Source organism: Sarcophilus harrisii, chromosome 6, assembly GCF_902635505.1.
Source record: "Sarcophilus harrisii chromosome 6, mSarHar1.11, whole genome shotgun sequence".
Lineage (NCBI taxonomy): Eukaryota > Metazoa > Chordata > Mammalia > Dasyuromorphia > Dasyuridae > Sarcophilus > Sarcophilus harrisii.
Genome location: NC_045431.1, coordinates 6,822,410 through 6,841,125, shown reverse-complemented (window position 1 = coordinate 6,841,125; position 18,716 = coordinate 6,822,410). Strand labels below are relative to the sequence as shown.

At 35.7% G+C, this 18,716-nt stretch overlaps 1 protein-coding gene across 4 annotated transcripts in view; it reads right to left on the bottom strand.

Moving 5' to 3' along the window:
- The window catches only part of CC2D2A (coiled-coil and C2 domain containing 2A), a 124,806-nt gene that overhangs the window by 72,299 nt on the left and 33,791 nt on the right, over positions 1 to 18,716 (bottom strand). For all 4 annotated transcript variants that reach the window (XM_031941381.1, XM_031941383.1, XM_031941382.1 and 1 more), the window contains 5 exons: positions 16,098 to 16,199; positions 15,276 to 15,446; positions 10,264 to 10,426; positions 5,589 to 5,725; positions 2,711 to 2,842 (listed from right to left, as the gene is read on the bottom strand). In XM_031941381.1, coding sequence (XP_031797241.1) covers positions 2,711 to 2,842; positions 5,589 to 5,725; positions 10,264 to 10,426; positions 15,276 to 15,446; positions 16,098 to 16,199 — 705 coding nt within the window. The remainder of the gene's footprint in view (positions 1 to 2,710; positions 2,843 to 5,588; positions 5,726 to 10,263; positions 10,427 to 15,275; positions 15,447 to 16,097; positions 16,200 to 18,716) is intronic.

Genomic DNA, 18,716 nt, shown 5'->3' with positions numbered 1-18,716 from the left:
AGAATGTAGCTAAATAAAAATGTCTATGGCCGTGGAGCTAAATTTCGTATAGGAATATTTCCAGATAAACCTGAAAATTCAGACTAAACAGAAACATTCCTTTCTAACTGATCTATTCCTCACTCAGACTAAAAGAATTTTACTTCCATTTTTCTTGTTTGGTGGTTTTTAGTTTTGATTTTTTAACATTTAGGGGAACATTTTTGGGCAGTGTTCCCAAGACCTATTCTATAGCACTCTTAAGTATGAATTAAAGTAACTTTTAGAATCACTGTTCTATTTAGTCTTTTTCCCTTTGGTTACTTAGGATACTCACATCTTACCTCATTTTGCCCAGATCTACATGATCTCATATTTTAATAATTTATGATCTCAGTCTGAAGTTTAGGTCATCTAATCATAAACTATTTTTATTTAAAAAAAAAACTATTGTATTGGGACAATATTGTATTGTATTTCTTCTGGATGAAATGGTATCTAGGAAATATATTGTTCTGATACCGAAATAAAACTGACTGTTCAGTCTGCAGTTCAAAACTGTATTGTATTTCTTCTGGATGAAATGGTATCTAGGAAATATATTGTTCTGATACCGAAATAAAACTGACTGTTCAGTCTGCAGTTCAAAACTAGAACACTCCACCTCTCGCCCCCTCCAAAAACTCAAACCAAACCAAACAAATAACAAAAACCTAGTCCCAGAATTATTCCATGAGGAAACTAGTAGGTGCATAAAGTGCCTCAGATACTTGCCAATTTATTTACCGTGGGGGAAAAACAGTACTTTCTAGCATGTTTAAAAAAGCTTCTACATTAGCACTGGGAAATTACAAAATCCTTAACAAAAAAAGCACATAAAAATGAAGAATGTTAAAAGATTGGGAAAATATAGTTCTCACTGGGTTGATCAGAAAGTTGAAAAACCTGCATATGCTTGATATTGGTTTATCCAAATTCAGATTGGGATTCTGAAAGCAGAGCTCTTTGGAGGATTTTTAGACAATTGTAACACGAGTTGTAGTAAGCTATATTTTCTATTCACTGCTTAAGATTATTCTCAAAGTCTCAAGATTATTTTCTTTCTTAGATTTTTTAGTTTTTTTTTTCCCCCAAGATATATTAATTTGCATTTCCTCTACACTGAATTTAATCCCTTCTCCAATATAAAACATTTCCTGTAGTTCTTTATCTTTAAAGGCATTTGTTCAAGTTTTCTGAGTAAGTAACAGCAAGAGATTTCATTCGTATTTTTCCATTCTCTTTCTCAAATAAAAAAAATTAATAGAGCTGAGACAAACGTCAAATCACATTCATGAGTGAATTCTATATGTCATCTCAATAGTAATGATAGGAAGGAATCAAAGTCTTATAGTATGTGTCAAATTCACAGCGAATTCTGCTGATCATATGGAGACGAACAGAGTAGGGGGCTCCATTTTGGCCAACCAGGTTCCTGAAATGATTGCCAAAGAGTTAGTTTTCTTCAGTTTTTTTTAGAGGTCCAAGACATCTCATTTGATAGCTCAGGAAACAGGTTTAATTTGTAACTATCTGAGAGTATATGGATCTCAAGACCAAGAATCGTATATCTAGAGGTGAATGAGACTTTAGAAGTCACCTACTTTTGATGAGAATTTGACCAGGTTTCAGGGGAGAACATATATGTTGGCTACTTGGGGTTCAGGGAAGAAAGGACTGAACTAGGGAGTAGAGGGAGGACGGCATTATTATTAGTATTTTTTTAAAACAGTATTAGTATTTTTAAAAATTTTAAAAAATTTTTGCTTTCTTAATTGCAGAATTGTGAGAATATCCTAATGATGCAAATACATAATGAGAACAGAGGCACCAAATAATCACTGACCATTGACTCTGGAAAGCCATTAAAAGTAGCAGGAGCTTCCTAAAACTAAAAGAGCTGTGGTAGAGGGAAAGTTAGGAGAGGGCTAAGGGTTTCTATGACAATCAAAGGAAATAATAGCTATGAAAGTTCTTTATATATCGTAAGGCACTTCCTCTAGAGCAAACAGCATTATCTTATTCAGAACTGGTATTAAATTATGATATACTTTTTCTAGGCCAATTTATTGAAGGGCTAGGAGTATAGAGGCTGCTTTTTCTATTTGTTGCTATTTGTACTTCGTGGCTGGAGAAAAGGAGAAAAAAGTCATAAAAGGATCTTCATAGATCACTGAATACATTTAAAATGTCACAATTCCTAATGAGGGCTAATGCCAATTAAGCAGCTTTTAAAAGAACACACGCCAACTGGCCAAATTTGATTTTGGGACTCGAGTCTCCTGTTTAACTGTCCAGTGGTTCTTTCTGTTACATCATATTTAATTCAGTAGAATTACTTAAAATGAAACTATGTGGTATACATCACTATATAAAAATCTTATATGAAATAATGTAAAATAAAACAAGCACGAACACAAGATTGTAAATTCACAATGATTATGATCATGTACATATATGTATAGATTTAGCAAAATATACAATAAACACTTGTTATTTAATTACATACCTTCCATTCTTTTCCCTAATAATTTTGCTGTTAGAGTATTTCCATGTTATACACTTAAAGTCTATGAGTATAATCCATTACGTCTTAAGACATGGTGAGAGCTTAGTAACTATCCCAGTATTGAACATTTAATGGGAAGGAACATTAAAGCTAGTGTATTTTAAAATGTGAAACTGTTATTACCTTTTTATATAATGTTTCTAGTCCTGCTTCTATGACTTCTTCTCGTGAGAATATTGGTGGTCTTGTAGAAAACTGTTTAATTGGATTGGGGAGTGCTAGGATCCTGCCATCATCACCAAACCATTTTCTCTCCTGTGAGATGAGCACAGAAAGTATATTTTTATTTCTATAATATGCAAATGACTTACAAAATGACAACATTTCCAGAATAATTTCATGTTAAACATGCATATCTTATGATTTTGGTATTGCCTTTCTTAGAAAGAAAACTTGTATTTTCCCCATTAAAATTTAAGTTTTGATCTATAATATATTTTCATTACTCTCAAATGAAACATTTTGCAAAAAAATGGAACAAAAACCTAGAGATCGGTCTTTAAAAAAAAACACTTTTACTGTATGCTATTATATAATTATTCTATTGTGTTCTATGTATTCTATTTCATTAATTTTTCCTCATTTTTAACCAAAATACAAAAAAAAATTGCTCATAGTTAGGTTAAACCAATGTAATAATAACCCCTCTAAAATCTATCAAGGCATTACTTTATAGAATTATAAAAATAATAACCAAATTCATATGAAGGGAAAAAAGATCAAGAATATCAAAGGAATCAATTTAAAAATGAGAAGGGGTCTAACAATACTGGATCTCAAACTAAACCACAGAGCTATAATCACCAAAACAATGGTATTAATTAAGCATAGGCAAATTGATCCAAGAAAGAGATTAGGCATGCAATAGACAGAAACAAATGAGCACAGGAGCAGAGTGTTTGCTAAAATCTGAAGGTCCCACCCATAGGGGAAAGAATTCGCTATTCAACAAACTGTTGGAAAAAAATAGAAAGTATTCTGGGAGACATCAGGTATAGAACAACATCTCATCCTGCATGAGCTTCAAATGGGCTCGTGATTTAGACATAGTGGTGGAATAACAAACAAATTATTGGAGTGTGGTAAAAACTGCCTGTCAGATCTGTGGATGGGGAAAACCTCATGATTACAAGAGCTGAAGGGTTCACAGGAGGAAAGATGATTTTATATAGAATTAAAGTTTTTGATTGCATAAAATAAAAATTTTAACATTAGCAAAAGCAATCGAGCTAAAATTTAGAAGAGAAGCATGAAAGTGGTAAAAATTATTTGAAAAAATTTCTCAGATAAAAATCTCATTTCTAAAATTACAGAGAGAATAGAATCAAATTTATAAGAATAAGATAAATGGTCAAAGAACAGGAAAAATTTCAGAGGAAGAAACCCTAGTTAACAATGGCCATTGGGAAAAAAGTTCTGTAATTATTATTTAGAGAAATGAAAATAAAAATAACTCTGAGGTGCTATCTCACAAACATTTGATTGACAAAATTGACCAAAAAAGAGAAATGACAAATTCTGAATGGGCTATGGGAAAACAGGCACTTTAACATATATCCAGTCATTTAGGATAGCAATTTGAAACTATCCCCCAAAGTTATAGTTATTAAACTGTGTATAGTCTTTGATCCGGTGGTAATTCTAGTCGATTGCTACCCCAAAGAGATCAAATAAAGATGAAAAGGGCTCATATATAGAAAAAAATATTTTTTAGCAGTTGTGTGTGTGTGTGTGTATATAACAAAGAATTAAAGATTAAAGAGATGCCCAATAATTAGGGAATGGCTAAATAAAGTATGACATATAAATGTTATAAAATATTATTTTGCTGTTAAAAATGATGAATGAAATGGTTGTAGAGAAACCTGGAAAAATTTGTATGACTTAATGTAAGGTGAATTGAACAGGGCTAGAGGAATAATTTATCTATTTATTTGAAAAGCTTATTTAATATTTTATTTTTTCTTAATTACATGTACAAATAATTTTAACATTCTTTCAAATTTTAAGTTCCAAATTCATTCCTTCTCTTTCTTCCTCTACCTCCATTGAGAAGAGAAACAATTTGACATAGTTATAAATGCATAGTCACACAAATCTTATTTCCATTTAAGTCATTCTATAAGAGAAAACATAGGCAAACCCCCCTCCCTCCAAATAAACAAACCCAATAAAAAAATAAAGAAAAAGTATCTTTGATCTGCTTTCAGGCCCTATCAATTCTTTCTCTGGAGATGATAGTAGCTTCATCCTAAGTCCTATAGAATTATCTTGGATCATTGTATTGCCAAGAATGACTAAGTTATTCATAATTGATCTTCATAAAATAATGTATTCATAATTGATCATCATATAGTAATGCTGTTAATATATACAATGTTCTTCTGGTTCTGCTCATTTCATTTTGTATCAGTTTATATAAGTCTTCAGGTTTTTCTGGGACTGTTCTGTGCATCATTTCTTAAAGCACAATAGTATTCCATCACAATTTTACAACAACTTGTTCAGCCATTCTAGGGGAGTAATTTTTAATGACAATAATGACAATTAAAATAGTCAACTTTGAAAGACAACAATTCTGATCAACACGATGACCAACTATAATTCCAAAAGAAATATCATAAAACATGCTTTCTACTTCAAAATATAAAGACAGAGGATTGAGAGTTCAAACAAAAGCATATTTTCTTTTTCTTTTCTTTATAATAATTCTTTTTGGATATAGCTAATATGAGAATTTGTTTTGCAAGGCTACATATTTGTAAAAAGTTTGGTTTTTCTTGTATTCTCAATGGGTGGGAAGGAGAAAAGAGTTTGAAACTGAAAATAAAATTGTATTAAAAATACAAAAAAGTAAGTTTGATTATTTAGATATTTATAATGCTATAATCTCATGGGGAAAAGATAAATATACAAAATTCACATACAAAATCAGGAATCTGACTATTCTTAAGATTCCATATATATAAAACCTTATCTCATATGGATACTGATTACTTACTTGTTCTTGTATCAGCAGTCGATTCTCCATAATGTTTTGATTAGTTCGAGGGACCATTGGCCTTTCTCCAGTGTAAAGCCCTTCATCTTCAAGGTATCTTGGTTGCATATTTTCAGGGATTTTTTTATAAATAGGAACTAGGTAGAAAAAAATCAGTATCATATTGTGCCATTCAAACTACTTAAAGAGATATAGTCTATTGAGAGGTATATGGTATAGTGAAGAGATGTGGATTTAGAATCAGAACAAAGAAACAACTCCCTTGACCAATGCTTGTGTTTTTAGGGCAAATCATTAAACTCTTCTAAGTTTATGGGAATAATGATATACTATAGAGGCATATCATGAGCACAAATGAGATAAAATGCAAAAAATTAACTTGAAAACATTTAGTATATAAATGCCAGTACTAATTATCATTGTTAATCTGTTCTTAATTTCATGATGACCTGAGACATGATTTACTATTTCTTTTAAAACAACAGATTTTCCAAGTTAATTTTCTAAAACTGATATAATAAAAAAGCTAAATATAGATTAATTATAGCAAATTATATAAGTACATGTTCCGATTCTATGTCTCCTAAATCTTCAGTAGTTTAATTCACTTTTTGATCGATATGCTATCTGTGTGACCTTGCAAGTCATTTTAACTTTCTATGCTTAATTTTTCTCCTCTACAAAATGAAGGAATTGAACAAGAGGAACTCCATGTTGTATTCAAGCTGTAACATTTGTAATATATTCTGCTCTTTCCCCCTTAAATACTGCTCCATATTGTTATACAGGGGTTGAAATTTTTTGAGGACATGAAGACTAGCTTATTTATCTCTATATTCTTTAGCACTTGAAACAGTAGGTTCTTAATAAATGCTTCCTAAATAAATAAATGGATGAATAAATGAATGAGTGAGTGAGTGTGACTATTTTGTGGTCGCAATCTAGGTGTGATATTAGATTATCTTTCTATTTGAGTAATTAAAAAAATTTTAATTTAAAGTTTTGAGTTCTAAAATCTATCCCTCCCCTCCCTCTGAGAGAATAAGCCATCAGATATAGATTATACATGGGAAATTATATAAAACATTTTTATATTGATTATTTTGTACAAGAAGACCCGAATACAAGAAAAAAATGAAAGAAAGAAAGTGAAAAATAGCATGCTTTAGTCTACATTCAATCAGAACCGGTTCTCTCTCTAGAGAGAGAAAGCCTACTTCATCGTTAGTCGTTAGGGATTGTTTTGAGCCATTGTATTATTGGGAAGGGCTAAGTCATTTACAATTCTTTATCAAACATTAAAATGTATGTAATATTCACATCACTTCACTATGTATTAGTTCACATAAATGTCTTTTGAGGTTTTTTGGAAATCATCCTGCTTGTCATTTCTTAAAGCACAAGAATATTCTATTGCAATCTTATTCTGAATTTCCCCAATCGGTGGGCATCCCTTTGGTGTTCAATTCTTAGCCACCACAAAAAAGAACTGTTATAAATACCTTTGTATAAATTTGCCTTTTCCTCTTTTTTGGATGTCATTGGATACAGACTTAGCAATGGTATTGTTGGATCAGAGGGCATACAAAGTTTTATATTCTGGTGGGCATAATTACAAATTGCTCTCTAGGATGGCTGGATCTCTTCACAACTCCACCAACAGTGTATTCGTGTACCAGTTTTTCCACATCCCTTACAGCATCTAACAATTTCCTTTTTTTTTAGTGACTCTGATATATGTAGGCTGGTATCTCAGTTGTTTTAATTTACATTTCTCTAATCAATAGTAAGCATTTTTCATATGACTATAGACATATTTGATTTCTTTGTCTAAAAACTGCCCGTTCATATTCTTTCACCATTTATCAACTGGGGGATGACTTGTATTTTTATAAATTTGACTCAGTTCCGTATAACTTGAGAAATGAGGCCTTTATCAGAGACACTTATTGCAAAAACATTCCCCAGTTTTCTGCTTTGCTATAATTTCACTGGCATTGATTTTGTTTGTGCAAATTCTTTAAAAAAATTTTTTATAATAAAAATAAACTATTTTATATTTACTATTTCTTCTTTGCTCCTGAATTCTTCCTCTATCCACAAATCTGACAGATAAACTATTTTATGCTCTCTTAATTTGCTTAGGGTATCACTCTTTACATGTAAATCATGGAGAGATTTGGACCTCCTTTTGTATCTGTGGTGTGAGATGATTTTGCTTCAAATGATATTGTTTACAGTCAGATGTCACGCCTTTCTCATCTCCTGTTAATTATGCAAATCTCCTAGTGGGTACTCATACTAGTAACTCAGGGACTAGAGCTGGTGAGAACATTAACACAACATAGAGAAGCCCTGGATAGCACCCATGAATCCTGTGTCTGTTGTTTTAATATAGGATAGCTTTGGAGAGTGATGAAAAAGGTCTAGGGGAGAGGGGAAGGAAAATGGAAGGATGTCAACCCTAGCCTTTAAAATTTTCCAACAGGAAAAAGGAAAAATCTCCCTTTGGTAGGTTGGCTTTCCCACGTTGTTATTTTTTCAGTCCACTGAAAAGCAGTGTCCATGCCGAACCTGAACATTCCCTGTCTTTTCCAGGGTTGCCAGTCTTCTTAAGGAACAACTCAGATCCAAATGAAATCAAGCTTGCCAGGGCTCTTTTCAGCAAATCAGAAACTCTGCATGAAGTTTGCATGACCTGCCTTCCCAGCGTTCCTCCAGCCTGGAACCTTGCCCAGATGTTAAGCAGACCCCTGCTCTCCAATGGCCTTTGTGCTGGACTGCAGAAGTATCCAGTGATGTAGGAAGAATAATGCAGAACTGTCTACTCAGGGACCGTTCTAAGACAAGATGCAGAGCAAAGACAGTCTCAGACTTCAATTTTCTTCCTCTGGGAGCATTTCCAGAGGCGCTGTCCTCAGTTTTCCATTCTTTCTCTTCACTCATCCCTCAGAGATCCTCCGTTCCCGTGTCTCTAATTAGCTTCACACCCTTTCTGGCCTTCTCACAAACTGGGGTGGAACTTCTCTTCCAATTCCCAGTCTCTCCTAAAGGGACACTGGGAGGATTAAGAAGTTATAGTGTTCTGAATAGCTGAGATCCAACATGCCATATAAAAGTGAAATTTGATTCTTTTAACATGATTCTACATTTATTGGAATTCTTATAGAGCTAAATTTTCAGGCAGAAGTGATTTAAGAAAAAGGAGTCACAAGGGGAAGAAAGGAATAGAATATGAATTTGAAACTGAGCTGATGAAATATTTCAAATCACAAAGACGGAGAAAAGAATGCTCCCTCACGATAATCAATCACTGTAATACACCATCTGGTGAGGGATATTTCTACCTTTTTTTTCATTTTTTTCTTTTTTTAGGAATGAAAGTAATTTTTCAAAGAAATAGATAAAATAGGTTAGAAGTCAGAAGCACTCAGAGTAATTTCGCTTCCTTTAAAAGGAATTCCTCAAGCATGGATTTTGATTGTTCTTCAACGTTGGGCTTTAGACATATATGTTGTAAATCATTTAGGCTCCTAAACTCGACATGTGTTTTATTATACTTATTGGAAGATTTCTACTGTGAACAAAATATCCACCATTTATTTAAATCTTAGGAGAGCATGTACAAATGGCTTATCTGCCGAGGCTAAAATCGGTCAACTGAGTAAATGCCCATCAGTGTTCTGCCATTCAAAAAGTGCCAAAAAATTAGAGACTTAATTCGTTCAACCTCCTATTCAATGAAGGAATCTTTTGTTTTCATGGCCTCCACTTCCTTTTTTGTTTTCATGGCCTCCACTTCCTTACCTTTCATGAATTCTTAAGGTCTCAGAATATAGCTTTTGCCCCCATTTCTTCAAGAGAGCCTTCACTTTTGATTTGGTCATGAACTTCCCAGTCACTAAATCTAATGTCTTTTTCTCTGTCTTCTTTGAGCTAAGGACTTCCTTGAATGACCTGTGGAACATCCATCCTTATCTCCTTTCCTTTCCTGATTTCCACAGAACCATACTATACTTGCTTTCTTACCTCTATGATGTATTCTGCCATCTTGTGCCCCTTTTTATGCCCCATTAGATGAGCATTGCCCTAAATTGTCTCCCCCTTCTCTCTCTTCAATTTCTTCCTCAGGAAGCTCTATCTATTTATATAGCTTCTATGCAAATAACTTATAAATCAATGTATTCAAGTCTAATCTGGCTCCCAAGCTCTAATTCACCTTTTTCAAAAGTCATCTCATTCCTTTCTCCTGTCTGAAATCACAAAAGTTGATTAAATTTTTCAAGAGATCTTTCTTAAAGTATCATCAACTAGGGATACTTCTTCTGTGGCTTCTAATAGATTCTGAAATTAATTTCTCAAGTGAAACTTGCTTGGAATAATTTATGACTTTAGAAATATGAAGAGCTCTGGTACATTTGACCATGAGAAATTTTAATTAAAAAGAGAAAAGAGTCACCATTCTACAGTGTTTTTAGAACACTAGAAAACATTATTCAGGGAGGTATTGGAATATGAATATTTAAAAAGTAGGGCAGATATTTTATATCTACAGTCAGACCAAATCTGAGAACAGACAAGGAGCCGATTCAGAGGCACTCCTGTTATATTTTCTGCAACCCTTATTTTGTTTTCAAGAAAACAATGAAAGGGGCAAAATGGAAACATCCCATACCTGTAACAGAACTGGGTCTGAAGAGAATTTCTTTTTCTTTGTGCTGTATCGCATGGATGCTTTCATATTCGGCAGCTCTTATTGCCAGAAAATCAGGGGCTGTCTGATCTAAGTCGAGCAAGAAGGCGTCAGCTTCTTTCTCATTAGTTAGCTCCTCTTCACCCTACAATTGCATCAAATAAGAAAACTGCTCAGACTGTATTTTGCTTTAAGTTTTTTTAGAAAAGGAATTCTTTTTATTAATAAGTTTTAATGTATCTCACACTGAGTTCTCTTCCTAATTTTTTTTAAAAAGCTCAAGCCTAATTGTTGTCTCTGATTCCAATGCCTTTTATAATCACCATCATTATTGGGAATAACTCATATATATCACACTGAAGTTTCCTTCAAAATAACCCTGCAAAGTATTACAGATATATTTTGTATATCAGATATTATATCCATTTTTCAGGTGAAGAAACTAAGACTTGAAAATATTAACTAATTCAACCAAGGAAACAATCAGAATTGACATTTGAATTCACATATGCTATCCAACGTAACCCATGCCTTATTTCTGTAACCCGAGGTTTTGGGTTTCGGCTTAAGTTCCCATATCATTGCAGCTTTTATTCCCTGCTCTTTCTGGAATAGTTTTAAATCAGAAAGACCTCCAGAACTTGGAAAAGGGGCACATTCAACTCTTCAAGATAGCACTTATTGGGGGGAGGGGGGGAAGGTCGCTTAATTTAAAAGGAGCCAAAGTTAGAATGATGCAGGCCTTGCTTAAGGAAGGGACTGGGGCTGTTCTTCTGGACACTGAATAGAGCTGTCATGGCTGCTTCGAATGTCTGGCAAGAAATCTTTTCTGAAAGGATTGTTATGGACACCACCTCTCCAGCTTTCCCAGCTGACCTGCAGATCCTCTCCAAACTCCTTTGAACTGTCATTATAACAATTATGTGTATGTGGTACATTTTTAGTGAGTGCTTTTTATAAACGAGGCAAATGGTTTCCTGGCCATGGAGCATCAGAATTATTAACTGCTTTCTACTGGCAAAAAAAATAATGGAACAAAGGAAAAGTGAAACAAATGACCCACATACGCTGTTTAAACCTGTTAATTGTTCTCATAAAAATATGGTACTGAAAGAATCATGCTGAAGGGAGCAGTGAGGGTCTCAAGAGTGTCCTTGTAATAAATGGGCTACTGTTGGAACGTCACAGTTGTTTTTCAAAACTTTGGATTGGGGTTTGGTTAGAAAGTATTAATGATGTTATTGTCAGTATATGTTCATCACATGCATGTTATGATGGGCAGTCCTTATTTTAAAAAACCCACAAAATGAAAATGTGGATGTGGGATTCAATGAGCCGTGCTGCCTTGGAGAAGAGAGGGTCTGTTTTTCAAAGCTTCTTAAGAAGCCTGGAGTAAAAAAAATGGGAAAAAAATCACATCACTTGGGCTTCTGGGTGTGTTTGTTGCTATTGATTTTTGACCTAACATATTCTTATTACTTCTGAACTCTTCAGTTTTCCTTCTGGGAAACTTTTGCTACCTAAGGGACAAGTTTGAAAAAGAGAGGAAAAAAAAGATGGGGGGGGGGAAATGAGAGAGAGAGAGAGAGATGGGAGAGGGAGAGGGAGAAGGAAAAGGAGAGGGAGAGACACACAGAGAGAGAGAATGGGAGAGAGAAATAGACAGAGAGAGACAGTGACACAGACACAGAAAGAGACACATACAACATATACATATACACACATACACCCAGAGGCTAGAAAGATTAGAAATCTTCCACAGGGAAGAACATAGAGAGATGCAGAATCAAAACCTTCAAAGTCACAAATCTCTCCCCCAGGGACTCATTCACTGAATGCTCAAATGCAAGTGTCGGAAGGGGAAGTACTTGAAGCTTCAAAGGGGAACTTTTAGCTCTAAGCAAAGGAAGTAAAGCTTTCTATAGCAGCCAATGAACTAAAGAATCTTACAGCCAGAATGATGAAAAAGTGATGCAGAACTGACTATGTTTATGGGTGATGTTCCACAACAGGACGCTGAGGGGAATGAGGGATTTGGGGGGCCCAAGAGGAGGAACATTGTATAATCGGAGGTTTGCTCATGGAAGATGAGCATATATTCTGACAAAACATTTCTCAGTCTCACTGTAATTTCCTGAAGGTAGACATGACCTCCTGGAGAAATTAAAGTTTTGTTCTGTGTGTTTAAATCGTGGAGGTAAAAAGTTATGGGAAGAAATCGGAAAAAAAATTAATATTCCAATGTCTATTGGGAATTAGCATCCTAGAACCTGGCTATAATCTGTTTGCTGCAGTGGAGAATTCAGTGTGAAGTCTCAGGTCACATGAATGGGGGTTGAATTCAATTACGGCCATTTTAAGAAGACCTCATTACATTAAAAGAGTTCCTCAGGGTGGTATAGTCCCCAGAGATAGCATTTTAGTACAGCTCCTGTGAATTACTGTTCTTTAAATTTAAAAGTCAAGAGTCGACTAATTATCTTCAGGTAAAACAGTTATTTTAAATACCATTTTCTGATATGTAAGTAATCTTAAAAACTGGAGCTACTGTCAGATGCTGAGTAAGACATACTTTTGATCTGTAAGAAAAGTGAAAAATTAACATTTGAAACATGGCATTTAAATGGTAAATAGTAGCATTCCGGGGATAGGAAAAGGTTTTCATTCATTTACAGTGGAAAAAGCTGACTGCCGAAATCAGAAGCATCCATTTCTTTATAGAATACATGAATCTAAGCCAGGTTGGTTGTAAATTAAATGTCAATAAAGCGAACGCCTCTTTTTTCATTCCTTTCCTAGAAGTGTGTCCGAAAAATTCTCCCTACACTGAATAAAAAATAGCTTTTGTCAGCAGGTCATTATGCCATCTGCCTATTGGAAATTAAGACTCCTGCCTAACTGTGTTCCTTCCCAGTATATCTAGGATGTTGCAGGTCTTCTCTCTATGATTAAAGTCTTACATTCACCTTTCCAGGCCACAGATATGTCTTTCATAGTTGGCCATCCTTTTACTCTTGTTAAATGTCTGTGGACTTTTGTTCTGCCTATTTTTGTCTGAATTTCCAGGTCCAGTAGAATTGGGATATACAGAGATATAAATGCAAACATACGTGTATGTGTGTGTGTGTGTGTGTGTGTGTGTGTGTGTGTGTTAGTACGTATGTTTGGCAGTATGTATCACATTTAACATGATGCATTCCAGTTTTAAAATTCCTTAACTTCAGAGTTTTAATTTATCTTAAGGAATTTATTTCCTATTTTATCACATCAGCTAGGAAATTTATATTTCCCTGTAAAATGAGGGATAGAAGGAGGGTATTGATTTTTTTTAAGTTCAAAAAAAACTTTGTTCTCAGTCTCTGCTTTATTCCCAAGTTCCTATGACTGTTTTCTGCCCCAGATACTTGAAAGTATGTTCAAGACAGGTGGCGATTTGATTATGTGAAGAAGATGTGGAACTTGTGTCTTTAATCTCAAGTTAGAAATACTGGAGAGAACTTTCACACTAGGCTGGGGCGTTGGACCAGGTGCCTATTATAATTCTGTCCAATTATGAGGCTTAATGAATGATAGTGTGTCTTATCCAGGGGCTTCTTGACTTATTATAATTGTAGACTTGAGTTTTTTTTTTTTTTTTTTTAACTATGGTCATGAACTAGTCAGGGCCTCTTCAAGGCAATAGCACTGATTCTGGTTTCTTGAAGTCTGCGCTCTGGCAGGTCCAATAGTATAAACATGATAAAAGACTATATGTATTCTCTGAGAGGGCTGCGCTAGGTAAACCCAGAGAAATTCATCTCCAAAAGGTTGGCTACCGGGTCAAAATACTTTTGGCAATAGTGTCTTAAGACTGGTTAAGGTATGGAAAAGTTATGACCTGTATCATTGGAGGAAATGATCTCACCGAAGAAACTGTCAAAACTCAGAATTAAAATAATCTTTAAAAATGAGTTCAATATAATGTTTAGACACTCCAAAATTGGGTCTGCAACTTTCTCAAATTTTGGGATTTGTAATGAGTCTAGTCTAAGAAATAACATACTAGAGTTGCATAAAGTGCAAAGAGAACAGAAAATCAGTGCAGCTACAGCTTTAGTGGCTTAAAACTTTTGAGACACTCAGCACATTGTGAATCCTAATAGAATAAAAACTCTTTGAAGGTAGAAAGTATCTCATGCCTTTGAACCTGTCATGGTACCTTATAATCTATTACCATCTGTTGGATTGAATTGAATTTGTGCGAGCAGATCTCAATCAAAAAATTTTTGTGGTGGTGCAGTGGACAGAGCACTAGCCCTAAAGTCAGGAGGACCTGAATTCAAATTTGACCTCAGACACTCAACACTTCCTGTGTGTGTGACTCTGGGCAAGTCACTTAATCCCAACTGCCTGAGCAAAAAAAAAAAAAAAAAAAAAAAATCCATTGTGGCTCAAGAAGAATTCTTCTACATCTGTAGAAGGTTATTTTAACCCTGAGGCCGTGTGATGGAATAAAAAGGGACAGTGGCTTTAGAAGCAGGAGTTCTGAGTTCAAATGCTTCCTCTGATACAGCAACTATGAGATCCTGGATCCTATAAATGGGGAAAATGATACGCCTTTGACATGGTATTGTTCTAAGAACAACACGTCCATGTTTGCCTCCGGCCTGCGGTGTCCCGCTTGGAGGCAGATCAGCCGCCCTCCCTGGCTCAGAGAAGTTAGTGGTTAGTGACCGATCCAAAACTAGCCCCTTAGAATAAGACGCAGGAAAGTCCCGACCCTATTCTTCTGACACTAACACTAATCTGCCAGCCAAATGACATTGATTTTCTATGAATTTATAACCAGAGGGCTGAGGCTCTTTCATTATTGGCCTCCATTCACCGAAAATGACCTATGTAAGATCAAGAAACACCTGAGACGCTCTCCTAGCAGTCAGTCAGTCCACATTTGTTCTGAACCATTCATTCCTTTGCCATCATCATTATTGTGATTTTTGTGCTATTTTCCCTACTTGTTCTTCTTGACGTGGTTTCTCTTCCTCTTCCTCTTCCTCCCCTTCTTCCACCTCCTGATTGGACTCTTCTCCACTTTTGTCTTTTGTTTCGTCCTTTTCGGGTTCAGGATCAAAATTGAAAGTAAAGAAGTTATAGGCTTCTTCTGCAGACGGGAATCCAGGGGGGACCTATGCAAGGAGGCCACAGGATTTTTAGATGATTTAAATTTAAATAACCTCAGTATAAACAACTAACTAAAAACAACCTTTATGTGAGCAGTAATAACAACGTTCCAGTCATCACCCAAGACTGGTATCTCAAAAAGTTAGTGGACTATAGACAATGAACTTTAATGAATGGAATTTATTGCCTCGGGGTATTCTTTTATAGGTCAAATTTTGATTAGTTCACTTCTCATAAACTACAAAAAGCTTTTCCTAAGCCACACAAATATTTTATTTGTAGCCATGAGACCTGATAATTTTAACAGTGATTTTCCAAATGCCAAGGATTACTATTTCATAGGTAAATGCTAGAATAGTTCTATTTAATTAGGAGTAAGATATAGCTTCTTACACATTCAATTTGATAAAGGCCAATTGCATCCTTGGCTGTTGGGATCTTTTTTGGTTTGTTGTATATGTAGGCAAAGCAATAACTTTTTATTAACCTTTAAGAATCCGTATCTATATGATACGGCCTGTTCTTCCACAAAATATTATTCCCCCTTGAGCCTTATATGAGGAAAAGAATGATGCACAAGAATGAGTGGGAAAACCGAGTAATTGTTTCATTGCCCTCCTCTCCTGAAGAAGAAAAACTAACACACCAGTTCTGACCTGTGGTTTGAACTTGGGCTTCCTCCCAGAATCCCGAAACTTGACTCTTGCAGATCTCTGGGAATCTTCCTCTTGTGGCTCCTTTAGGACATTTTTGCCAGGCTGCATTAAAAAAAAAAAAATACAAAGAAACCCTTTGGATGGATACTTGTGTATTAAAGTCCTTTTCCAACATTTCATCTGGTATGAAGTGATTCCAACTTCTTAAAGGCTACATGCCAACTAAGCTCTGTCAGATCCTATAAATCAGGGAGAAAAAAACCAAATAAACAAGTATGAGCTGGTCTATGAATTTTATGTCTCTCATTGGAAAACCAGTCAAGTTAAATTTCAATCATCTCATCATCTTAAGTCTCCTGAAACGATGAGTCATTTGACTATCGCAATTTATGAAAATTTGCTAGTAAGGCAATGAGGGTGTGGGGATGGAGGCAAGAGTAGTTGAAAACTCACATAGATGGAATAAAAAATGGATGAAATGCCCACAGAGATCGACTAAAAGAATGGATGAAATACCCACAAAAATTCTTGCAGTTTTGAAAGAAACCATAAACTGGGGATATTAGGGATGAGAGAAGAGGGAAATGAACACTTGAAAAGGCTTAGTTCTTGACTATTGATTATTGTAATTCCTAGGGAATGAGTGCAAACCAAATTGAAAGTAAAGTGATCAAATCTGGCTCTTCTTAGTTCTGATCCTCTGTGACCTCTCTGCAGATTGGAATCGATTTTCTTCCTTCTCTCTAGATCTCTTTTTCCTAGGTTTTTATGCTCCCAACTTTTCTTGGTTCTTCCCCTATATATCTGGCAATCTATTCCCTTTAGTTAGTTGTTGTTCTATGTTCTGTCTAGTAATGGCCCCAAAGGTCTGTCTTGGGCTTTCTTCTCATTCTATGTTATCTCATTCAGATCTTGTCTATCACCATAAATTCAATTCTCATCTCTAGGAAGATAATTCCCAAGTCTAGCCACCTATCCCCCTCAATATATCTACAGCTGAATTGTCATTCCCTCCAAGCCAATCCCTCTCCTTTTTTGAATTTTCCTACCGAAGTCATAAAGTTGTTTTTCAATCCTTTTTTCATCATGACTTACTCTTCACACCATTTGTGTTGTTCTTGGCAAAGATACCAAAACAGTTTGCCATTTCCTTCTCCAGTTCATTTTACAGATGAGAAAACTGAGGGAAACAGGATTAAGTGACCTGCCCAGGGTCTAACAGCCAGTGGATCTGAGTCCAGATTTGAACTCAGGTGTTTGTCTTCCTGACTCCACACCACAGACTGCCCCACAAACATGACACTCTATTTTTGCTGGCTGTTTTCCACTCCTTGAATTTCTGTCCCTTAATTTTCCTGGCTTGTCCCAAGTGTTCTCAGCTTCTGCTGAGGCTTTTCTTCATCTCTGTCCCCTTCCCCCCTATCCCTGGGACTCCTCCAAAATGCTAGTGCCTTCCCCTGTGAGATCACTCATTTATCTTTGAGGCAACAGGAATCCACAAGAATTTCCCAGAAGTTTATTGAATACTCTATTATGAGACAACCAGGTAGTGCCATAGTGCACAGAGAATGGTGACTATATAATGACTTCACATCTATCCCTGGACATTAGGTACCTATGGAAGCCTGGATGGTTTATTTAGCCTCCGCCTGCCTCAGTTTTCTCAACTGTAAAACAGACATCATAAATAGCACCTGCCTTCCAGAGTTGGGGGATCAAGGAGTTAATATTTGTAGGTGCTTAGAACAACACCTACAACACAGTAAGTGCTTAATAAAGTGTTCTTCCCTTTCCTAGGGTAGAGCTGTGTTCACATTTATACAAAAGCAATCAAAGCAGGTTGAGTTCACAATGGGAGTATATCTAAATAGTCTATGAAATCAAATAGAATAATACTAATTTCCATAGTCTGCAGAGAGGCAGCAAGGAGAGTCAGACTGAAAGCCAGAAAGATGCAGATTCCAGTCCTGCCTCTGATGTTTATTGGTCACATGACTCTGGCCAAGTCACTAAACACGTCAGGATTCTGCGCCATCATCTAAGGCTTCAAGTTGGAGAAAAAGGTGCTCTTCTGCTTTGGCCTCCAGGAGGGAAGCTCCTCATCTTAGAGTTCCCTCTATTCATGAAACCAGAATTCAGAGTCATTAAGCTGCGCCCAATGATCCACACATGCATCTGCTCCTGATTACAACCCCGTGACCGTTGCTAAGTACGGTGTCAGTGAGCTCCGACTTGCAGGGTTTGAGAGATGCTCTGAAGTCCTCCTCACTTGGAGCCCAATTTTGCTGCCTCTTCCGTTCCAGCCTCCGCCGGTCCAGGCGAGTGATGGATTCCCCAGGCACAGGCAGCAGCAGAAGGGCCCTGTTCTTACTTGTGCTTGTTATTTCTGCCCCAGAGAAAGCACTCACATCCCCCACTACGGAATTAGCATACTAAACATATTCTTGTGATTGGATAGAAGATATTAACATCAGCAATCATGCATCATATTTTTTAATCTGACTGGACACAATACAATAATCATGCTTCGGCTATAATCATAGATCATTTGATTGCACAATAATTGCTTACATTTAGAGTTTCCCCATCATTTCAGAATGGCATTCAATTTGATTAAAA